At 38.0% G+C, this 20,519-nt stretch overlaps 1 protein-coding gene across 4 annotated transcripts in view; it reads left to right on the forward strand.

Moving 5' to 3' along the window:
* Positions 1-20,519, forward strand: part of ARID5B (AT-rich interaction domain 5B) — a 198,725-nt gene that overhangs the window by 162,435 nt on the left and 15,771 nt on the right. For all 4 annotated transcript variants that reach the window (XM_004616517.2, XM_055139448.1, XM_055139449.1 and 1 more), the window contains one exon: positions 8,341-8,438. In XM_004616517.2, the coding sequence (XP_004616574.2) occupies positions 8,341-8,438 (98 nt within the window). The remainder of the gene's footprint in view (positions 1-8,340; positions 8,439-20,519) is intronic.

Below are 20,519 nucleotides of genomic sequence, written 5' to 3' on the forward strand. Positions count from 1 at the left end.
AATATGAAATTGATTAAAATAATTCTTTGTCAGGTGCCCTATGTGAAAATAAGTGAAGTTATTTTTTCACTTGATTAGATCTGGATTTTTCCATGTGAAGAAACTGACTTACATAGGGCTAGCATTACAAATTTAGCCGTTAACCCCATAGCCTTGACATTTAAACCTTAAGAATAGAAACACATTTTTATGAACTGTGAGTACAGGTAAGTTATGATACTGTACAATATTATGAAATGTCTTTTTAAACCCAGGATTTTTTTGTTATTCAGTGGTAAAGAGAGTGCCTGAAATTTCACAGAATCAGAATTTCCTTCTTTTGTATCTTCATGAGGATTTTTTCCCATACAACAGCAAGTTGGTATAGAATGTACAAAAGAAACTTCAGATCAGTTTTAGGGATTTGAAGTGCCTTTAAAACAAAAGGTAGTTATTATTTTATTGGTGTAATAAGTGGTTGGCCATCCAGCCAGTAAATCACCTGACCACCGATCTTACTCAATGTCTTTTGTGAGCAGAGCATCGTGTCAGACAATCTGGAAGATGTAAAAATACCTAGGCCAGTGGTGCTAGTAACTGACAATCTGGGACAGGTGGTAATTATAAGAGAAGGTAGAGAAAGATAAGTGCCCTGATAATTTAAAATATTTATTCATTTAGAGATTAAGGAAGGAAGGCTTATGACTATACCATTTAAGCAGAATTTTGGGAAGTGGTTGGAATTTATGGAATTTAGACACGAACAACCATGTCCTTACATGAAGAGAAATGCAAATTGGTAAATAAAGTTTGGAAGCAAAGGCAGGAGAAATTATATAGCAGGTGGGGCATTTGCTTTGCACACAGCCAATTTGGGTTTGACCCCTGGTTCCAAAGATGGTCTCCCAAACACCACCAGGAGTTGTTCGGAAAGTAAATCACAAGTTAAATGTCATGCTTTGTCACTTATTCCACATTACTCTGTGTGCAGATGTGGTGACATAGAGCCTATGGTGGGGAAATGTGAAAGACCAGATTTGCATCTGGTGTTGAACTTCATAACCCTTTAGCCAGCTCAGAAAGAGGACCTTTGGCATTGTCCTTCCCATCCTTCTATTTCACTCAACTCTGGTTGTTTTTGGGTTCTTGTTATTCTTCACAATACTCCAGAATTTTTCTTCTTGTCTCAAGCAGTGAATCTTACTGTAAAATACATATCCAAGTCATAAATGGAGTGAAGCCAATTGGTGGGATATTTATTTTTTTACTTCCTTTCCTCCCCTCTTCCTTTCTTTTTCCGTTAAAGGCTTCATACTATCTGTTGTCACTTAGCTTTACCACTCCCACTCAACCATTAAGCTTTTGAACCTCCTAACTACAGAGTACATTTTTTTTTCTCTCGGTATATTTTGATTAATAAAACTGAGATGTTCAGTGAGGATTGAGTTTTGAAGTCAGTCCAGGAAATGTATGAATAATATCCAAAGTCTACGGACTTAAGTTGTCATCACAGTGTAACTAGAAGACATTTATCTGTAAGATTATCTGATACCAGAGCAAGTGTAGACTTGTTCTTTAAAGCTCAAAAGAGATCTTAGAATCCTCCATCAGTGGTTCCCAATCAGTGGGAAACTTTGAAGCGTAAGTAGTTATCTAAGCCTTCACATTGAGATGTTAACTCTTTGGTCTGTGTGTGGGGATACAGGGGGAGTGTAGGCCTGAGAATCTGAGAATTCTTTTCTTCTAAGCTCTCTGAGTGATGTAAATTCAAAATTAATAGTAGAAATGATTAAGATTACTAACACTTAGCCTACTGACCCTTGTGTCTCCTAGCTTCAAAATGTAACCCTTCAAAATGTATCAAATATTAGAAAGCCGTCTTCATGCAATTACCAAATAAAGATGCCAGAATACTAACATTTCCTAAGCTCAAAAGCAGCATAAATTTTCCAACCAGTGTGTTCCCATGTGGTAAAATATTCATCTAAATTGGGACCTGATAAGCAATTTTTTATTTATAATGAGGAAAAGTATAATGCCCTGACATTTTAATTGTTCACAAATTGGTATTTGTGCAAATACCAATACAAACTTTCCCTGATCCAGTTTGTGCCCTCATTTTACAACTAAGAAAACTGAGACACAAGAAGATGAAATGAGTTGTATGGGACTATAGATATAATCTTCAAAATCTGACTTGCCGAGAAATTTGTGCACAATTTTCTCAGCCTCTGTTGCATCTGCGGAAAGAAAATTATTTGTAAATGACCAATCTCTGTGCCATCCACAAATCTCTCATAGACCCAGAACATTTTCTATATCTATTGGGTGGTGTTTTGGAAGACGGGTCTAGTAATCTACCGTTATTAACATTTTTCAGTTCGTTATTTGAATGTGAGCCATAGCATAGATATAATCACTCCTCAGATTTTATCTGATTCTTGAGAAAAGTGTATCAACTAAAGAGAGGTCAGGAAATCTCAATGATGTAAATTTTAGTCAAAGCAAAATAATAGAAAGTTAAAAAAATGTAAGTGCATGTCCTCTGTTGTTACCATATGATTGGATAAAGACGTCTCTCTGGAATTCTTTCTGGTTATAAAAAGAGGTCATCTTAATTGGCTTGTTTTTGTTTGTGGTTATAAACTATTCCAAACCTTCTGGTTTGAATTGCGGATTATGGATTATTTCATTTCAGTCCTTCACAACATTCAAATTGAATTTTTTTTAAAGAGGAAAAGGAGCAAGAGTTTATTTTAAGCCTTGATAGCATTCCACTGATGACTATGTTCAATTCTCTTGGCCTTGTCTCCTTTTGTTGGAAATGTATTTTGTGCCTACGTCTTTGATTTTGTCATAAATGTGTTGAATGGATTTGACTTCCTAAAGACATAGCCATATATTTTGATTGGTTTGCAGTGAAGACCCTTTTAGTTTTATTTCCAATATTCTTCCATGCGTTTTAGAGTATATGGGTTACCTGCAGTAAAAGAGGCAGAGCTAGATAAAATTTTGCTGATGAATAACAGAGGCCTTCTCTTGCATATCTGGTGAAGTAATTAAAATTTGCACAGTGGCTTAGGGAATTACCAGGATGCAGTGTGTTGAAGGTGGTTTGCTAAAGTGATTTTCATTTGGCCAACCATTTGACGGTGAGCCAGAGGCAATACTTGAAGAGAAGGTAGAGTAGGGAAAGAGTCCTGAATAAATCTTATCCTAGAGGCAGAGGACCATGCAAGTGGTGCCTTCTAAGAACATAAGAATGTCAGCTAGCAGTTCTGTCTTTCCCCAGGGGTGAGATAGGACCATTATTCCTCATGTACAAGTCCCTTGTCTACTCTTTGGAAAGATTAGGCTTTGACATCAGATTCTGGCTTTGCTATCATTTCAAGACATCCTTTGAATCTAACCCTAGTTTTCTGGATAAAGCCTCTTGCTTAATTCAGAATTCTCAAGGCCAAAGATGATGTCATATAGTTTTAAAAGGCCCTAGTTCCTGGAGTACTACCAGGAAAAAAAAGTCATCTTCCTTGAATTCAGTCCGCCCTCAAGGTGTCCTGAGAAAGAAACTGTTTCTCAGAGTAGCCAGAGTAGCATTATTTGCAGGCTGACTCTCCATTTTAGATTTCATCTCTTATGTCATGGCTGCACCAAGTTTTAACAGATCTTTGATTGCTATTCTTATACAAGGCCACAAAAGTTTCAAGATTATTTTGTCCCTGCAACTTTAGCAGTAGAGAAATTAAAAATGCCAACACCATGGTGGCATAGGTTAAACTTTTTTTAAGTGACCAGCCATGTTAACCAATAAAATTGCAGATTCCTTTCCTCCTCACTGGAGCTGTGTGCTTGGCAAGCATGAGCATTGCAGAGAGTCTCAGCTCACCTTTCCAACACCACCTGGCATCTAAAGAGCAGTTTCAAAACCACAATATTCACAAGCAATGAACATTTTATGAAAATAATACATGCTGAATGCTTTTTCACATAGTTTCTTAGGTCTCACCAACACTAGGGAAAGAAGTAACTGCCAAGTGTCCTCAAAGTGAAATGAAGTTTCACACACCTAGAATGACTTCTTATATTTGGACCCATTCTGCCCCTTTTTTCATCATTTTTATGGCTAATTGTATGAGATTACATTTCTTGCTAGATTAGGAACCCTGGAAAGCAGTGATGTCTCTTACCCTTGGCCATCTCTGCCATCCACAATTCTCCCTTATATCCACATGCTTCTGTTCCCTGCACGGTGCTCTATAATAGTGAACAGTTGGGAGATGGATTGATACCACAAATCCCTATCATCTAAATGAGGAAATTGAAGGTGATGACAAGAAAGGAGCTTTCTGGATGAGTTTGATTTTGCTGTTGAGGAAACCAAAAGCCATAAATTCTTTGTTTCCTTCAGAACCTAAAATAATATAAATCCAAGTTGAAAAACTGAACAAGACCAGGAGAACCAAAGTTTAATGAAAGAAGTGATCAAATCAACATCATAGCTAAATCAAACTTCCCAGTTGAATGAGAATGGGGGCTAGAGACTAGGAGGCAAATATTTGTCCTGCTCTAGTGGGGAGTTTTAATTAACACATATCCAAAAAGGACATGGACAGCAGAATAATCTTGACTAATGCATAATAGGTCATAGGGCATAAAGTATATCAATACAAAAAAGCAGGTTTATATTAATGCCCAGTAGCTGGGTCAGGATGAGTCCTCATCTCTTTTTGTCACTCCTTATAGGACTCTGAGACTCACCGTGGGTTTGGAGAATTTAGACATGTCTTGTTTTAGAGCCCACGGTCAGCCGTGGATTAAAAGCACATCTGGACACAAACAGTAGAGATGTCTACCCAGGAGAATTGTGTACTTAAAAGCATTTAGAAGTTGGAAAGTGCATATTTTATGACTTTTCCTGTGGAAAGAAAATATCTCAGAGTGGTCTGATTCATTGAGGCTGGCCAGTGGACACTCAATAAACAGAGACTACTTCTTTAAAGGTCCAGCCTTTGTCTTCACTCCAGATGGACCCTCACTAGTTGAAAACTGTTTTTAAATATCAGAACCTCTAAGCAAGAGGCCAGCAAAGCCCCTGAGCCAGCTGCACACAGCTTTTAACACTGAGTGGGACCTGAAGCTGACTTCCTACTGCCACAGTTTCAATACTAATGTGAAGATTTTTTTCCTTTCTTTTGATAACTTTTTAATCTTAAAGATGTTTCGTCATTCTGTAGTAGGCAGAAATTATTGGGATGGACCCTTATAGACTAGTGCTTCTAAAGTTAGGTTGTAGGAGAGGGACCCATTTCCTCTGTGTTAACTATGTTAACTGATATGTTCATTACATTTTGTTTCAGTCTGCACTACTTTTTTAAATGTATTTGGTTGCTTGTATGCTTTGGGTTATACCCCAATAGGATTAAGTCAACTTGATGTTGGGTTTAATTGTTGCATCCCAGCTACCTGTCTAAAGTGATAGCACAGTGGGTAGGGCATTTGTCTTGCACAACGTGGACCCAGGTTTGATTCCTCCATTTCTCTCAGAGAGCCCAGCAAGCTACCAAGAGTATCTCACCTGCATGGCAGAGCTTGGCAAGGTAGCCGTGGCATATTCAATACGCCAAAAACAGTAACAAGTCTCACAATGGAGATGTTACTGGTTCCCGCTCGAGCAAATCGATGAGCAACAGGATGACAGTGATACAGTGATCCTAGCTACAAGCACAATATCCAACAAATGGAGGCCATCCAAATAATGAATGAATGGATGGGTGATTGGATAGATTTTCAGATAACCAGGACTTATTCGTGACCCAGTGTTGAACAGAATGCAGATCTATATTCCAACTAGATACAGAGGTGGATGGAAGGATAGTTTCACTTGATGATTTTTTTTTTATTTTGGGTCACACCTGGTGATGCACAAGGGTCACTCCTGGATGTGCACTCAGGAATTACCCCTGCCAGTGCTCAGGGGACCATATGGGATGCTGGGAATTGAACCCAGGTCAGATGCATGCAAGATTTGTGCTATCACCCCCACCCCCCTAACTTGATGATTTAAGAAAATAAAGTTTATCATCAGTCAACCCCTTAGATTCTTGTTTTCCTCTGAGATCTACTATTTCTACATTCGCGAAAGACGCAAAACACAGACTTGAGAATTTGTAACAGATTCCCACCTTTGTCTTCTTCATTTGAAGCAAAGGTCCGAGGGTTCTGTGTTGTCTTCTATTCATGTGCTCTCCACCAGATCATTAGAAGTGGAGGCTACTTTGATGTAGTGGAAAGAAGTCTGTTGTTGGGACCAAAACACATGAGCACAAATTCTGGCATTGCCACTCTACTATCATGTCTCTTTGGTCAAGGATGAGAACCACTTTGAGTCATGCTTTTTTCATCTATGAATGAAATTCCCTTTTGCTTCACAGACTAATAGGAGGATTAAATGATATTGTGAAATTCCTTTATAAACCTGAAATGTAATGCAAATAGGAACTAGAATAATAAGAATTTTCATAACCTGTTTTCCAGCCATACTATGTTCCCACAGGGCCTTCATGCGCTCTGAGTGGCAGGAATATAGAGGTGTGTTTTAAGAAAACCCTAAGGATTCTGAAGAATAATTATAGACTCATTGGAGAGGATTATGTTTCTATAATGTATCATCTTCCTTGATACATAAGTTTAGGATAAATCGGCCTGAAATTCTATTTCTTAAAATATTGGAGGAATATTAATATTATTTAATTCATTATAATTAAACATTCCCAACTATATAATATATATTATGTGCTACATATAACTATATTTATATATAGTTGAGTACTTTTTAAAGGGGCTTGGGTTTTTAAAATTCTGAATCCAGCTACAAATAAATGGGGATTTTATTTTTAGTTAAACTTGGCAGTAGATACAAGGTGTAGCTCTGTATATGAGAACGATTGAAACAAATTGGCTTGAGAGTGCTTTATGGGAAATTGAACAATGCAAAAGTCACATTCTCTTGAGGTCCTACTTGAGACTGTTCAGAAGGGTTTATACAAATGAATGGGTTCATTCTGTTTGAAATAGAGAAGGTACCATTTGTCCTATAATTTTCAACCACTGTTCTCCTTTTCCTGAGATTACAATTACAGAGCTTCTGGTTGCAAATTAAGATTTCCCCCACCCTCACTTTCCCACCCCCTGTGTAAGACAGCTGCTTTTAGCCCCTAAATGAACTTCTCTGGCAGCTCTGTGGGTATTTTTCCCAAAAAGCCTCTGTGCTGATTGCATTAAATGCCACACCTTTGCCACTCCCTGCCCTTCCCCCTCCCCTCTCCCATGACAGAGTTTTCCTGTAATCCTGTTTAGAAGTGTTCACAAGGACCACAGAATTTGTTATGTCTTCCTAGTTTCAAGGAAATGCTAGACTTGCTCGGATGTAGTAAATGACGTGGTTTCCCCAAATTAATCATTTGCCAGATCATGCATCTGTTATTTTGTAGATTCTTAATTTATGTGCACAAATAAAATTAGAGGGGAGAATGAAAACAAAACAAGGCCATACTATGCTGTTCAATATACTACAAGCTGTTTGTTTTTATTCACCCAGCCCAATAATATACATAGCTTGTGTTTTTTAACTTTGGAATATGTTAATTTTCATAGAATCTTATCAATTATGCCATTTTCTTGACCTCAGCTAAAACAAGACAAAACAAAAACAGTTTGTGACATACAGAGTTTCAGATCTGGGTTTTATTTTAGTGTTTAGAGGAAGGACCTGGCATAAAAATTCAACCTCAGATGACACTAAATTTCATAACTAATTAGATCATTTTAATGAATTTGTGAAGCAATTCTTTCATATTTGAAAAGTAGACAGCATCTCATTGAGTTAAAAAAAATCAGAAGAAACAAAAGCAGGTTTGATACTTTCACTCCAATCTGTATCCTTGGTCATGCATTTCCACACCCCTTGAGCAACCACTGTTTACCTTTGACTCATTTAAACAGATTAAGATATATTTTAGCTGGAATCTTATTTTATTTTGAGACTTTACCACATGACATAAAGAAAGAGTTGGAGATCTTAAGGGCAAATAACTATATGAATATCTACAGAGATGCCTCAGATGAAATGCACTAGGGTGACAAAATACAGAGCCTAAAGCATAAATTCATTTTTATTGTGCAGAAAAGCACTGAAAGCAAGCTCTCATGCTCCTACATGTACTCCCCGTGTACTCATTTGGACTTCTCTGTTTCTGGGTTTCCAGAGCAGACTGTTCTCTCTGACTGTTGCATATGTATTGAAGCCTGGCACTGTGAGTCTTCTATGATGCAAGATTGAATTTCTTATTGCCATTTTTTCAGATAACAGCCCGCCGTCAATGGAAACATATTTATGATGAATTAGGCGGTAATCCTGGGAGCACCAGTGCTGCCACTTGCACCCGCAGACATTATGAAAGGTAAGAAACTCTTCATTGGCAAGTTGTGGCTTTTTAAAAGTATGTTCATTGGGAGAAGATTCTTGTCAAGGGTGAAGTGAAGGGATGTCTGAAGACCCTTAGAAAAGAGAAAAATGGCCCTCTGCAATTTTGCTTTGCATACCACCTTATGATTGTTAGGGAATGTGGCTTTCTCTGGTTATATGAACTCAAATCAGATGTTCTTTTAAGTTGATTTTATCTTCTGACTGCCTTTCTAACGATGTCTTTGTCTTTTTTTCCCCCTCAAATATAAATTACTCAATATGTTCTTTGTAGATTTATTTACTGTAGGCTCCAGCTTTTGGAAATCATAAATTACTATGACATGCCATGGAATTTAACTTTAAAATATATTAACATTGAATGTATTAATGCTGGCAAGTAAGCATTTCTTGAATTAGAAAATTGGCCCCAGGTTAAGGTACTCCCCCACCACCAAAACCATTTTGTATTTTTTTTATTCATATCTGTCTTTTGACCTAGACAAAAGATTGTCTTATGCCAACTTCTGCATTTTCTAATTTTCTAACAATTTCATCTCCAAATAGGTGATTATAAACAGAAAGCAATAGTAATTGTACATTAAGATCCTAGGGGCCGGAGCGATAGCACAGCGGGTAGGGCGTTTGCCTTGCACGCGGCCGACCCGGGTTCGATCCCCGGCATCCCATATGGTCCCCGAGCACCGCCAGGGGTGATTCCTGAGTGCAAAGCCAGGAGTAACCCCTGAGCATTGCTGGGTGTGACCCAAAAAAGCAAAAAAAAAAAAAAAAAAGATTCTATCCATGCGAGTTATTTTCCCTATATGTTAAGACTATGCTACTGATAATCAAGGAAGGCCAGTAAGCAAATTCATGTATTATATTTGCATTTTGATTCAAATCATATTTTGTTGGTTTACATTGTACCAACTTTTTTACTGCTGAAATTTTCCCTTACTGAATGAAGTGTTGACTGATTCAGTTCCCTGGTTTTAAATTCAGTTTTCTGAGAGCCAACTAGAGGTATTTGTATCTCTCTATGTTTTCATAAGATCCATGGATGAAATGCAAGACAGTCAGCTGAAGAAATAGGCAAGTTTAGCTTGTGAGTTTGAAAGATAAAACATAAATTTAGTCCTGACATAGAAAGTTATCATTTCAATATTAACAAGATACTTAATATAGTCACCTTTGGACCATATAAATGTTACCAAATACATCAATACTTACTTATATTTATTTTAGGTTGTTTTATGTCCATCCATTTTAGTAGGGTCATTTAATGAGACTTAGAATGTTTTTGTAGGTAGCACTGTCTGTAGTACTCATAGCACTGTCATCCCATTGTTCATTGATTTCCTCAAGTGGGCACCAGTAACATCTCCATTGTGGGACTTGTTGTTACTGTTTTTGGCATATCAAATGTGCCACAGCTAGCTTGCCACGCTCTGCATTGTGGGCGGGATACTCTCCGTACCTTGCTGGGCTCTCCAAGAGGAACGGAGGAATCAAACCCGGGTCAGCCATATGCAAGGCAGATTCCCTACCCGCTGTGCTATCGCTCCAGTACATTTTAGTAGGTATTATCATAAACTGGGATTTATTTATTGTTCCATGAAAAATTGCCACAAAGAATCCTTAAGAGGTTACTTTGTTTGGGGTTGTAGGGATATGTCAGTGGGGTGGAGCACATATTTTGCATGAAGAAGGTTCAGTTCAATTTCTGGCACTGCATGGTCTCCTGAGAACCACAGGGTATGGGTCCCAAGCCCACACATAAGTAAAATTAAAAGTATAGACTTTGTTAAACATCTTTAAAAGGCAGTTATCTGATTTGACAATGTCAAATATAGGGTTGCTTTTTTAAAATAAGAATTTAAATTTTATTATTCATAGCATTGCTTTTTATTATCGTACACAGACTTTTAAATAAAAGTGTTATTTATCTCAGCATTTAGTATAAAAATCTGCATTCTCACTGTATATTTAACAGGTCACACTAAAGCTCTAGTACAAAACAGCATTGGTATCTCACTTAGTGTTCTGTAAATATCATCTAAAGACAAGTTAAGGTATCAGAACATTTTATCATAAGTACTAACTCTGCTTTCAAACGGCTTCTATTCTAATAAAACCTCACTTACCTTAATGTGCAAATGTTCGCAACATATGAACCATCAAACCCCAAACCAACAAAAGCAACCCAAAAACATTTTGCTTCACCAGATAGCAACTAAAATGAGAAAGATGAGTTACCTAACTAATCTGGCTAAAGAATTAAAACTCATAAAAAGCTTTTTTAAAATCACATGATTTAGAAAACAGATCACTGTATCTGTATCACTGTCACCCCATTGCTCATAGATTTGCTCAAGCGGCACCAGTAACGTCTCCATTGTGAGACTTGTTACTGTTTTTGGCATCTCAAATATGCCACGGGTAGCTTGCCAGGCTCTGCCATGCGGGTGGGATACTCTCGGTAGCTTGTCGGGCTCTCTAAGAAGGATGAAGGAATTGAACCCGGTCGGCCGCATGCAAGGCAAATGCCCTACCCACTGTGCTATCAAGTGGTGCAGTAGAAGCGTGCTGGGCCCATAGAAAACAAATAGGCAAAGAAATATAGGTGTGGGATTAAAAAAAAAAAAAAGATGCGTTAAAAGGGATGGTTAGCCTCAGACCTGAGCAGATTGGGCATGTTCAGGATGGTATCATTGTATACAGGCATAGTAGTAATAGAAGTACTAGTTGTAGTAGTAAAAGTAGTAATTGTAGTAGTAATAGTAGCAGCAGCAGTAGAAATAGTGTGAGTGTTTACATATGCATTTTAATTTTTTAAGCAGCTGTATGCTGCAATTAGCCTCAATCATAGTAAAATGCCAATATAGTCTCTTGGTTTCAAGATTTACTTCTTCCTGAATGCCTGATGTCTTTGGACAAATTGAGACATTCTAGTAAAGAAGGCTCAAACTTTAATAGCTGCAAAACATTATTAGTTTTTAAAAAAATATCTTCTCTGTTCTCACCATTGAGACAGACTGGGTATTTCATGAAAGCTTAATGTCTTACTGAATTAAAAATTTTAAAAGCGATGGCACTCTTCCAAATCTAGAATTTTGTTTGTTCAGTGAATCAGTCAGGATCCAATAAGGAAAATAAAAACGACACTAGGTATTCAACAAAAATAACTTACTACAGGGAATTGCTTAAACAAGTGTTGGTGTGAAGCACTCCATTAATATGGAGGTAATGACCTTAGATTCCCTGGGGTTGAGGGAACAGAGAGAAGAGGTTAGAATATTAACCTCTGAAAATTTGGAAACTGGGCCTCATGGTGCTGGATCCCTCCTGGGAAGAGGCACTCTGCCAGTGTTGGTATTTCAGGAGCTGGGTGGAAGAGTAGTGGGGGATAGGCTCAGGCCTATGCAGGAAGTGTTCCCTGGCAGATTAGAGGAGATGTGCTGAAACTGTTCTGGGATTGTTGAAAGAAGCTCAAGATTGGAACCAACTGTTGCCACCAAGTGATTGCTGGGCAAACAGTAAAATGTACAGCAAATAAAATTAAAAAAAACAAAAGTTGTCCTCATACTCTCTCCCTGCCTGCTATGACTTTATTTGCAGACCTCTAGTAGTAAGACAGTTGTCATAAGAGCTACGTAGTGAGCAGTTCTGCATCACTAGGAAGAGCAGTAAAAGGTACATCTGTACTCGAGATAAATGAAATCTCTGACCTAGCCTGCAACCCAAACTAGAGTTTAGGTGCTCCGGAGTAATGAGCAAAGTACTTAACTCATTCTTGACATTTTGTTTTGCTGGCTTTTATTTTTCTTTCTTTGGCTCCCCTCATATTGTATGACGAGATACAATGGAATGCTATGAGTAGTTAGTTATTAATAATGGCTCAGTACTAAAATTGGAAGACGCATCATTTTTAAAAATCAAACAAGAGTTAAAATAATGCCATGGTCACTCATCTGAACCAACATGCTCTCAGAGGAATCACCATATTTCTGTGTGTGCTAATTGGGGAGAAAGGTCTGGGAATTGGTGATCTAGATGTTTTACTTCTTGGTTCACACCTTAATGGTTCTATTAGAGGAGAGCAGGAGATATTTAAATCTGTCCAGGGACTTGAGACAGTTCTGCTTTACTCAAAGAAAAGATTGTATCTCTTGACTAAAACTGTGTTTAGTGATTATAGTAGAATCATTCATTCTTGCTTTTTATAGTCTGTGCTAACAATAGAAAAAGAATATGCAAGATTGATCAAGGGCTACCATTTAAATGGAGTGTCAGTGTATTGTGGGAAAACATCTAATCTACAGATGTCATTGGAGATTTTTAAAACCTTTCTAACAAGAGCAAAATGATCGAAGTTCCTATTCTGCTGTCTGCTCATCTGACGTTAATCTTTTCACTCTGATTTTGAGACTTGGTTCTTTTTATATTTTCCTGTTCACCAGCTTTGCTCTTCTTGGTAGAGCAGAAATGAATGATCTACTATGATTATCCACTGGTCTATTTTTCATGCAGTATAGTTCTCGTTTCCTGTAAACGTTTTCATTTTACAACAAGCAAAAAGTAGCAACCTCAGTAAATATTACTCTTGTATTAGTTGGGCACTTTTGGTTTATTAATGAGCTTAATAATGAAAGTGCGGGTTGTTGAAAAGAATCAATGGGTGTTTTTATTTAAGTCAAAGCAGAAATGGTACAATGCCTGTGAATGTATCATTGTCGCTGAAGGCCTGACTCACCCAAACTTGCCTCTGATTGGTTTAAATCGAATAGGTCCAAGCACTTCATAAAAATGTCGTTGTCAGCCTGGTTTTGCTTCCAAACCTATTCATCTCTGTCAGTTTTTAATATTAGTACCAGGCTCCTGGCCGTAGTCCATTAGTACTGTACTTAATTGCTCATGTTACAGATGATCACCAATATAAAAAGCATTAATGTTTCCCCATCATAAGACTGTTACTATGTAGATGTCTCAAACTCAGCAAAGCTTATAAAGTGTGGTTATTCTGAACATTCTTCCTCAGAATATATAGATAAGGATATGGGTGTTTAGAATGAAAAAAAAGAAAAGCCTATTTTTTTCCTGGGCAAGACCAGTGGAATACTTTCTTGTCCAACTCTATTTAAAGGAACCAGAATTTCTTACTTTTTATCTGTAAAAGAGTAAGAAGAAAAATGGTTACTCTCATGGCATTCTCTTGAAGGTGATTTAATGGAATAGGAATTCTGTCTAAAGGCTTTGTTTTCATGTACGGATTTGTTTTCTTTTTCTTTAAAAAAAATTTTGTAAGCACATGCAGGGGGGAAAAAGTCCCAGAAAACTAGATTACTGGTTTTAATTTTCCTGAATAAATTACATGGTCTGTTTCTGTGGAGCACATGAAGTTATTAGGGATTTTAAAAGAGCATTAAGGCCAAAGTACTTTATGATGTGCTTTTCTGAGTATTTATAAAATCAAAATCATAAACAAATGTATTTGTATGGGGAGGAAATGAGCAATTACACTTCATCTTCTTGCTTACTTAATGCCCAATTTCAAATTCGAACCCTTTGCTTTTTCCATCAGCATTCTTTAGTCTAGGGGTCATGCCACATGGCCAACTCAGCTCCTTTTTCAGTGACTTGCTGTCAACTGTTCCCAAGTCAAATGCCTTTGGGTAGAACCTAAGTGAGAGACAGCTGGGACTTCAGTAATTATCCTCTGAGGGGGAAGGCTTATGATTTAAGTAGATATGTACTTTAAGGTAAATATATCAGGTTCTGAGGAACACAGCTTGTATCATAAGGAAAAATGAAGATGTGTTATAGTTCTCTTCACAACCAGGATAAGATTTGGGTATGGTTTTGCTCATTTTGACACCGCTGGTGTGGACCAGTGCTTAATTCAGAAAGTCACAGGCAGGGCCCCGTATTCTAGATTTCAGAGGTCCACAGAAATCCAGACCAGCTTGACAAAAGTGAAATTTTCTGACCTATGAACTGTGGGATTCTCATCCATGATAAATAAGCAAAGCAGCTGTGAGTGAATAAGCACTGATATACTGATAGAGCATTGTGTTTAATACTCTCATGTTTCTGAATGTAATTTTTTAAAAGTGATGCTTATTTTTATGCTTTTTTTTACTGGAAATGATCCTGTATTATGATAGCCTATATCAATTGCAAGGGGACAGAAATTTCCTCAGTCAATCTATAATCTATTTATAACAGAAGCACCTGTTGAGGAAGAAAATACCAAACATTCTTTATGCCTTCTTATAACTTGTTTTTAATGGTGCCTTACCAAAGTAGGCAACAGATAGGAAATTTAGAAAGCTATTCTTCTGCGCTAGATCATGGAAAAGCACTACTATACACCAATGATCAGAAATTCTATCAACCTGTCGGGTAGGAAGCATAGGTGAGTGTTTAGTGGTTTGGTGTGAAAATGAAAAATGCACCAGAAACCCAGTGGGATCAGACAATACCGTGTCTTAGTTGTATTTTCTTGCTTCTGCCCTTTATGTATGTTCCAGATAATTTTTGAGAGGGTATGGAGAAATGAAAACCTTTATGTGAGATCATCACCTGACTTAGAAATATTGGCTCCAGTATTTCTGAGAGTATGTTATGTAAGCTAAACTAAACATGTCCATGGGTAAAATGTAGCCTACCACCAAGTTCCATGCAAACTGAACTGTCTTTGGCCATCGGGCTAATCCAGTCACTATTTAAATGCCCTACATGGGAGGGCAAAGGAGAAGCACCACCATTTAAGACTCTTCACCTGTTCTTCTACGTGCTTATAAGCAAAATGACCTCTGGAATGCCCACGGATCTTACCTTGTCTTTTGGGGATGATTCATTCTGAATGCTTCCTTTCCTTCATGATGGTTCTCCATAAGCCTTACACAGCTCCTCCTTACTTCTGAGTTTTCCTACTCCATTCATCCAACACTCAGAGCACAATTCATGGACATTTAACAGCTTGGCATTCTCTCATGTAAAAGTCTTCAATTGTGTCATCAGAATACTCAAATGATTCCAGATGGTGGCATATGGGAATGATACTCCAGTGATTGAAGGTCACATTGTTCTACCAGTGTAGCCTAAGATTACATTTGATAGTGGTAGAAAGCCTCTTATAATCGTCAGATTTTTTTTCTTACACTGTATTTTCCATTTAATTTACTGCCTTTTTCTTTTGATGCCAGTCTTAGGAGCAATTTATTATAGTCTAAGCATTTACCATAGACGAAGCACTCTTAGTGATGGAGAAAATTAGAATAGGAGTGGCAAGCAGCAAACAAGACAGTGCCCATGGTAGCACCACCTTCATGTAAGGAAGGGAGTGTAAGGGAAAATGATGTGGCTTCCCACTAACCTAGGCTCAGCTTCAGAATTCTTAATATAGCCTCCCATGCACCATTGCAAATTCATTGGAAATTGCTGAGATCCTTACCTTAATTAATATCATATAATAATGGACTCATAGTTTATTTGAACAAGACAGAGTGTTTAGTATTTGAGGTTATAAAACTAATATGTGCAAGCACTGATTTCAACAGGGACCAAAGGAAAAAGAAAAATTTCCAACTGGAGTGAGTAAATCCATCTGGGAAGATACAGAATTTGAACTGGAGCAGAGAGATTTGGTTACAACTTAAGATAGATCATCATATGTTGCCTAAAACATTTCAGCTGTAGAATTCAAGAACAGTGAGGAAACTATTTTTGAAAGCAAGGACCATATTGCTTCCTTGAAACTACCCAGTGCATCCATTACAACATCATGAATATATCAGGACTTGGGAATTAGGGATTGAATGAATGATATTAAATTCAAATTTTTTTTAAAAAGCAAAATTTTCTCAAGGAAATGTGGGTAAATAGAGAAAAGGGGAGTGGAAGGGCTGCCTGGAGAGTTCTAAGAATGCGTTTCCAAATTGGGTATATCAAAGGGCAGGTGTTGCATTGTAGTCTTTCAATATTTAGTCTCACCTTGCAGTCCATTGATAACTATGGCCCATTGTCACCCAAGGCAGGGCTGCCCAATCTATGGACTTGAATCTCCTTTTGAAACTCTCTCAATAAAGGAATCCCTGGCCAGTGAGCCCTCTATTGAAAACCCTTCTGCTATCAACCACAAACTTTCCTCTCTCTTTCCCCCACAACCCCTTAAAAGGCCTCCAGGCCCTTATCGACATCCAGCAGCTGGGAAATCTAACATGATGCGCTGACATTGAGTCAAGCTGATGTATTGCTATTGCTCTTCCATCTCTATCCCACCAAGCTCGTCATTCTAGAGGACCTGAATCAGGTGAACTTAAGCATCCAATGCCTGGAGTTGCTTCTGTTTATCATCTGTAAAGAATTTCTGCCTAAAGGACAGTCCCAGTAATTTTATAAGTGAGAGCCTGCCCGCTATCACTCAGCATGCCTAAAATGGTCTGATAACTTTCCAATGCTTGGATATTTCAAGAAACTTCTAAAAAGGAAAACAAAACTCTCGCCAGGCCCTGGAGTAGAAAAACTGGTTTCTGTTTTTAAAAAAAATAAACAACAGCCTTTGAAAAATCTCTATTTAAAAATTCTTAAATTTGCCTCTAAATGCAAGTTATAATTAATAGAAGTTGGAGTTTACACTGTGGCGTGTAAAAACACCCTGAGGCACAAACTAATCAAGTGTGTATGTCATGCTGTAAACTACAGCAAGTTCTTTGTTTGACCCAAAAAAAAAGCTTGCCAAACAGCAGTTTTGTCTTTGTCAAGATCCTTTATTGTCTCATTTTTGTTTTTACCCCCACCCCCGTCTCCCTTAGACCCTAGCTATAGTATTTAAGAAACTTTGCAGGTCCCATGTTTTATTGATAGTTTTCATCAAGCATGAATTTAAATTTGAGAATAGATTAGGTGTCTTAGCCCCTTTTCTTTTTGATAAATAACAAGAGGTTTCTACTTATGATTTTCTGTCCTCGGGGCTTTATCATTAAGATTAAATAACTGTACTCTCAAGCATACCACTGCACAAACATCTTTTCAATTATGTGAGTAACAGATGCCTTCACAAAGGAACTATTGAAAATTCAGAAAGCATGTTTCCAAAAAGGAGAGGGAAAAAAAGTATCAGATGACAGAAGAATGTAATTGTTTACCATTATAATACATCCTTAACTCTTCCACTGAAAACCTCTTGGAACATTTTGTTTTTGTACAAGTTACTACAGTTTGATCAAAATAATAAATGTTTGGGGGGATGGAACATTTCAGCAGCTCTAGAATCCATGCGAACTATCACTCATGGGAGTTAAATGCAATAGTTTGCCTTTTTGCACATGTGGACATGGCTTGTCTTCATTTGTGGGTGCACACCATGTTGAACACACTGCAGTTATGTTTGTCTATTATTCTTGAAACAACATTCATCTGCCCTTGAAATTAATCCCTGAAACTTGATTCTGAGTTAGTCATTGTTTTCTCATGGAAAATAATTGCCATTTTCTCTAACCGGCTTTGTAGAGGACAGGGTGCTCTTAATGTCCATGCCCTCTGCTGTGAGCATGTTTTAATCCATGGAGCATGGAGTTGGAACTTCTTAAGTCCATGCAAACTTTCTTCAAGTGAGATTTTTTTCTTTTCTGGAAGATCTGTGGCTAACAGCACTGCTGGCAGTCTTCAGAGAGATATCCTCACAGGAAGGAGGTCTGGGAGGAGTTTTTAGCCTAGCTGGAAGATTCAGAGAACCTCACAATTGATAAGATGAAGTGCTGCAGATTATAGGGGATAAAACTTTTGAGTTTCTCTTATTATCCAACATCATTAAGATTGAGTTGGTCCTGATACAGCGAGGGTTACTCCTTTTGGAGAGTTGTGACATGGTTAATCAGACATATTATGAAGAGGGGGGAGGGTGGTGTGTGCAGTGAACAAGCTAAAGGCGTTTTCTGTTGTAGGGTATTGACCATTTGTGGTATAGTCAGTTGTGTATGCCCTCGATCTTTCACCTCTCAGAAAAGTCACCTGATTTCTTAGTTTATTAGGAGCTTAAAATTCTCTTAACCCAAGGTTGATGACTTTAATATCTCCCCCCTTTGCTGTGCTTTTCCAACAGTTTATGAAAGGGGTACAGTTACCTTGCTGATAGGAGGACAGCTAGGACTAGTCAAGGCAGGCTATCTTGTCTAAACTCAATTGGGCACTTACTAGCATCATGTGTATTTTTAAAATTAATTTTTGCAAAATTATTCATGATTGGGTTTCAGTCATATAATGTTACAACACCCATCCCTTCATGTCCCCAGTTTTCTTCCCACCCCTCCAAGCACTCCCCACCTCCCACCCACCTGCCTGCATGGCAGGCACCTCTCTTCTCTCTCTCTTTCTCTCTCTCTCTCTCTCTCTCTCTCTCTCTCTCTCTCTCTCTCTCTCTCCTCTCTCTTTCTCTTTTTGTCATTGTAGGCATTATGGTTTGCAATACAGAATTAGTATCACATTTCAGACTAGTCACTTTTTACTCATTAATAATGTGAGCCTAAAGTAATATGCTTGTGGATATTTCTTTTGTAACAGTTGAAGAGAAAGTATACTAAATAGTGGCTATGAATAGGAAGTCATGTGACTGCTATTAATGTTACTATGTGTTATCAATATGTAAGAACTAACAAAGGTTTCTTTTTCTCACTCTCTCACTTCACTTCTAACCCAGAACCCCAGTTCCTCTTTAATTCAGTCTCAGGAGCCCTATCATTATTGAGATGGCTCTCTTAAATAGCACACGTGATGGGAGTCAAGCCAGCCTTCTTTCTGGACCCCAGCACCCACTACTTCCTTTGCACTCTGCTCAGTCGCAGAGTCACTAGTCACTCCAGCATAAGAGGGGATGGTGTCAGAGCTTCTCCTGGTTAGCGATTGAAGTCCCAGGAGCGCAGAGTATTTATCCAGGAGACAGTTGTTTTTTTATGGACAAGTGATCATCTTTATTATTTATAATGATGGAAGATATGCCTTCTTAGATACCATAGAATGGTATCTAAAGTGATGCTATTTATAACTACTTCCTTTTTTTAAAAAGCTGGGTACAATGGTATAACCCTCAATAGATCATGATTCCACTAAGACAGGTGCACGAAATTATTTTGTTATTCTTCCATTTTCTTGGCACACATGGGGTCAGCCCTAGTCTTCTCCATAAACATTTTATTAGCAAAGAAACTCCACCCATGGTTTGGTGCCTAAAGTTTTCAGTTTGCATCTGTGTATCTGCTCTCCTGAAATGCACAGTAAGAAATAGAGATCTTGATTCTTTTTCCCCTACCCCACATCATTCTCAGATTGAAGTTGGATTTCAAAAGATCAGGAACAAAGCAGTATAGTTGCTATTGTACTCAATAAGTATTGTAGGCACTGAAGAAACCATTCCTACTGTTCAGCACATTGTATTATCAACTTTTGTTTTGTTCCCCACCCCTCTCATGCCCTTTTGCCATTTTGGGGTTTTGTGAGGAAGCTACCAAGCACTGCTCAGGGAACCCAGGTGCCACTCCTATTGATACTGGGTCAACCAGATACGTTCTGGCAATGCAGGGGATCTCGAAGAGGGTCATGCCTTGTGGAGGGGATCAAACTTGGGACCTTGCACATTCAAAGCTCATATTCCAGGCCCTTGAGCTATCTCCATAACCCTAATGGCCATCATTTTTATAGTTATGGTCTGTACCCTAATAGGTCACTGATAGGAGATAAGAAACTTTTTATACTTGGAACCTTAGTAAGTGTGTGTAGTTCATCATCAGAAAGAAAACCTTACCCTCTGATGACTGCTTATTGTTGAAAGATTGCTTCTCACACTTTACAGTGACTCAATATTTTCAATTTCTGCCAGAAAAGGAAGTAGCTGACCAAACCTTAGAATTTATCAACCCTGGAATCAACTCAAAGGGTGTGATGATTCTATTTGGGATCAGATCAGGTCTGAAGCCCCCATGGAACCAGTATATATCACTTCCTTTCTACTGTGTCCTACACACACACACACACACACACACATTTAATAGTACGAGAATAGTAGCACTCTCGCCCTACATGA

This window comes from Sorex araneus, chromosome 5 (assembly GCF_027595985.1).
Source record: "Sorex araneus isolate mSorAra2 chromosome 5, mSorAra2.pri, whole genome shotgun sequence".
In the NCBI taxonomy this organism is placed as follows: domain Eukaryota; kingdom Metazoa; phylum Chordata; class Mammalia; order Eulipotyphla; family Soricidae; genus Sorex; species Sorex araneus.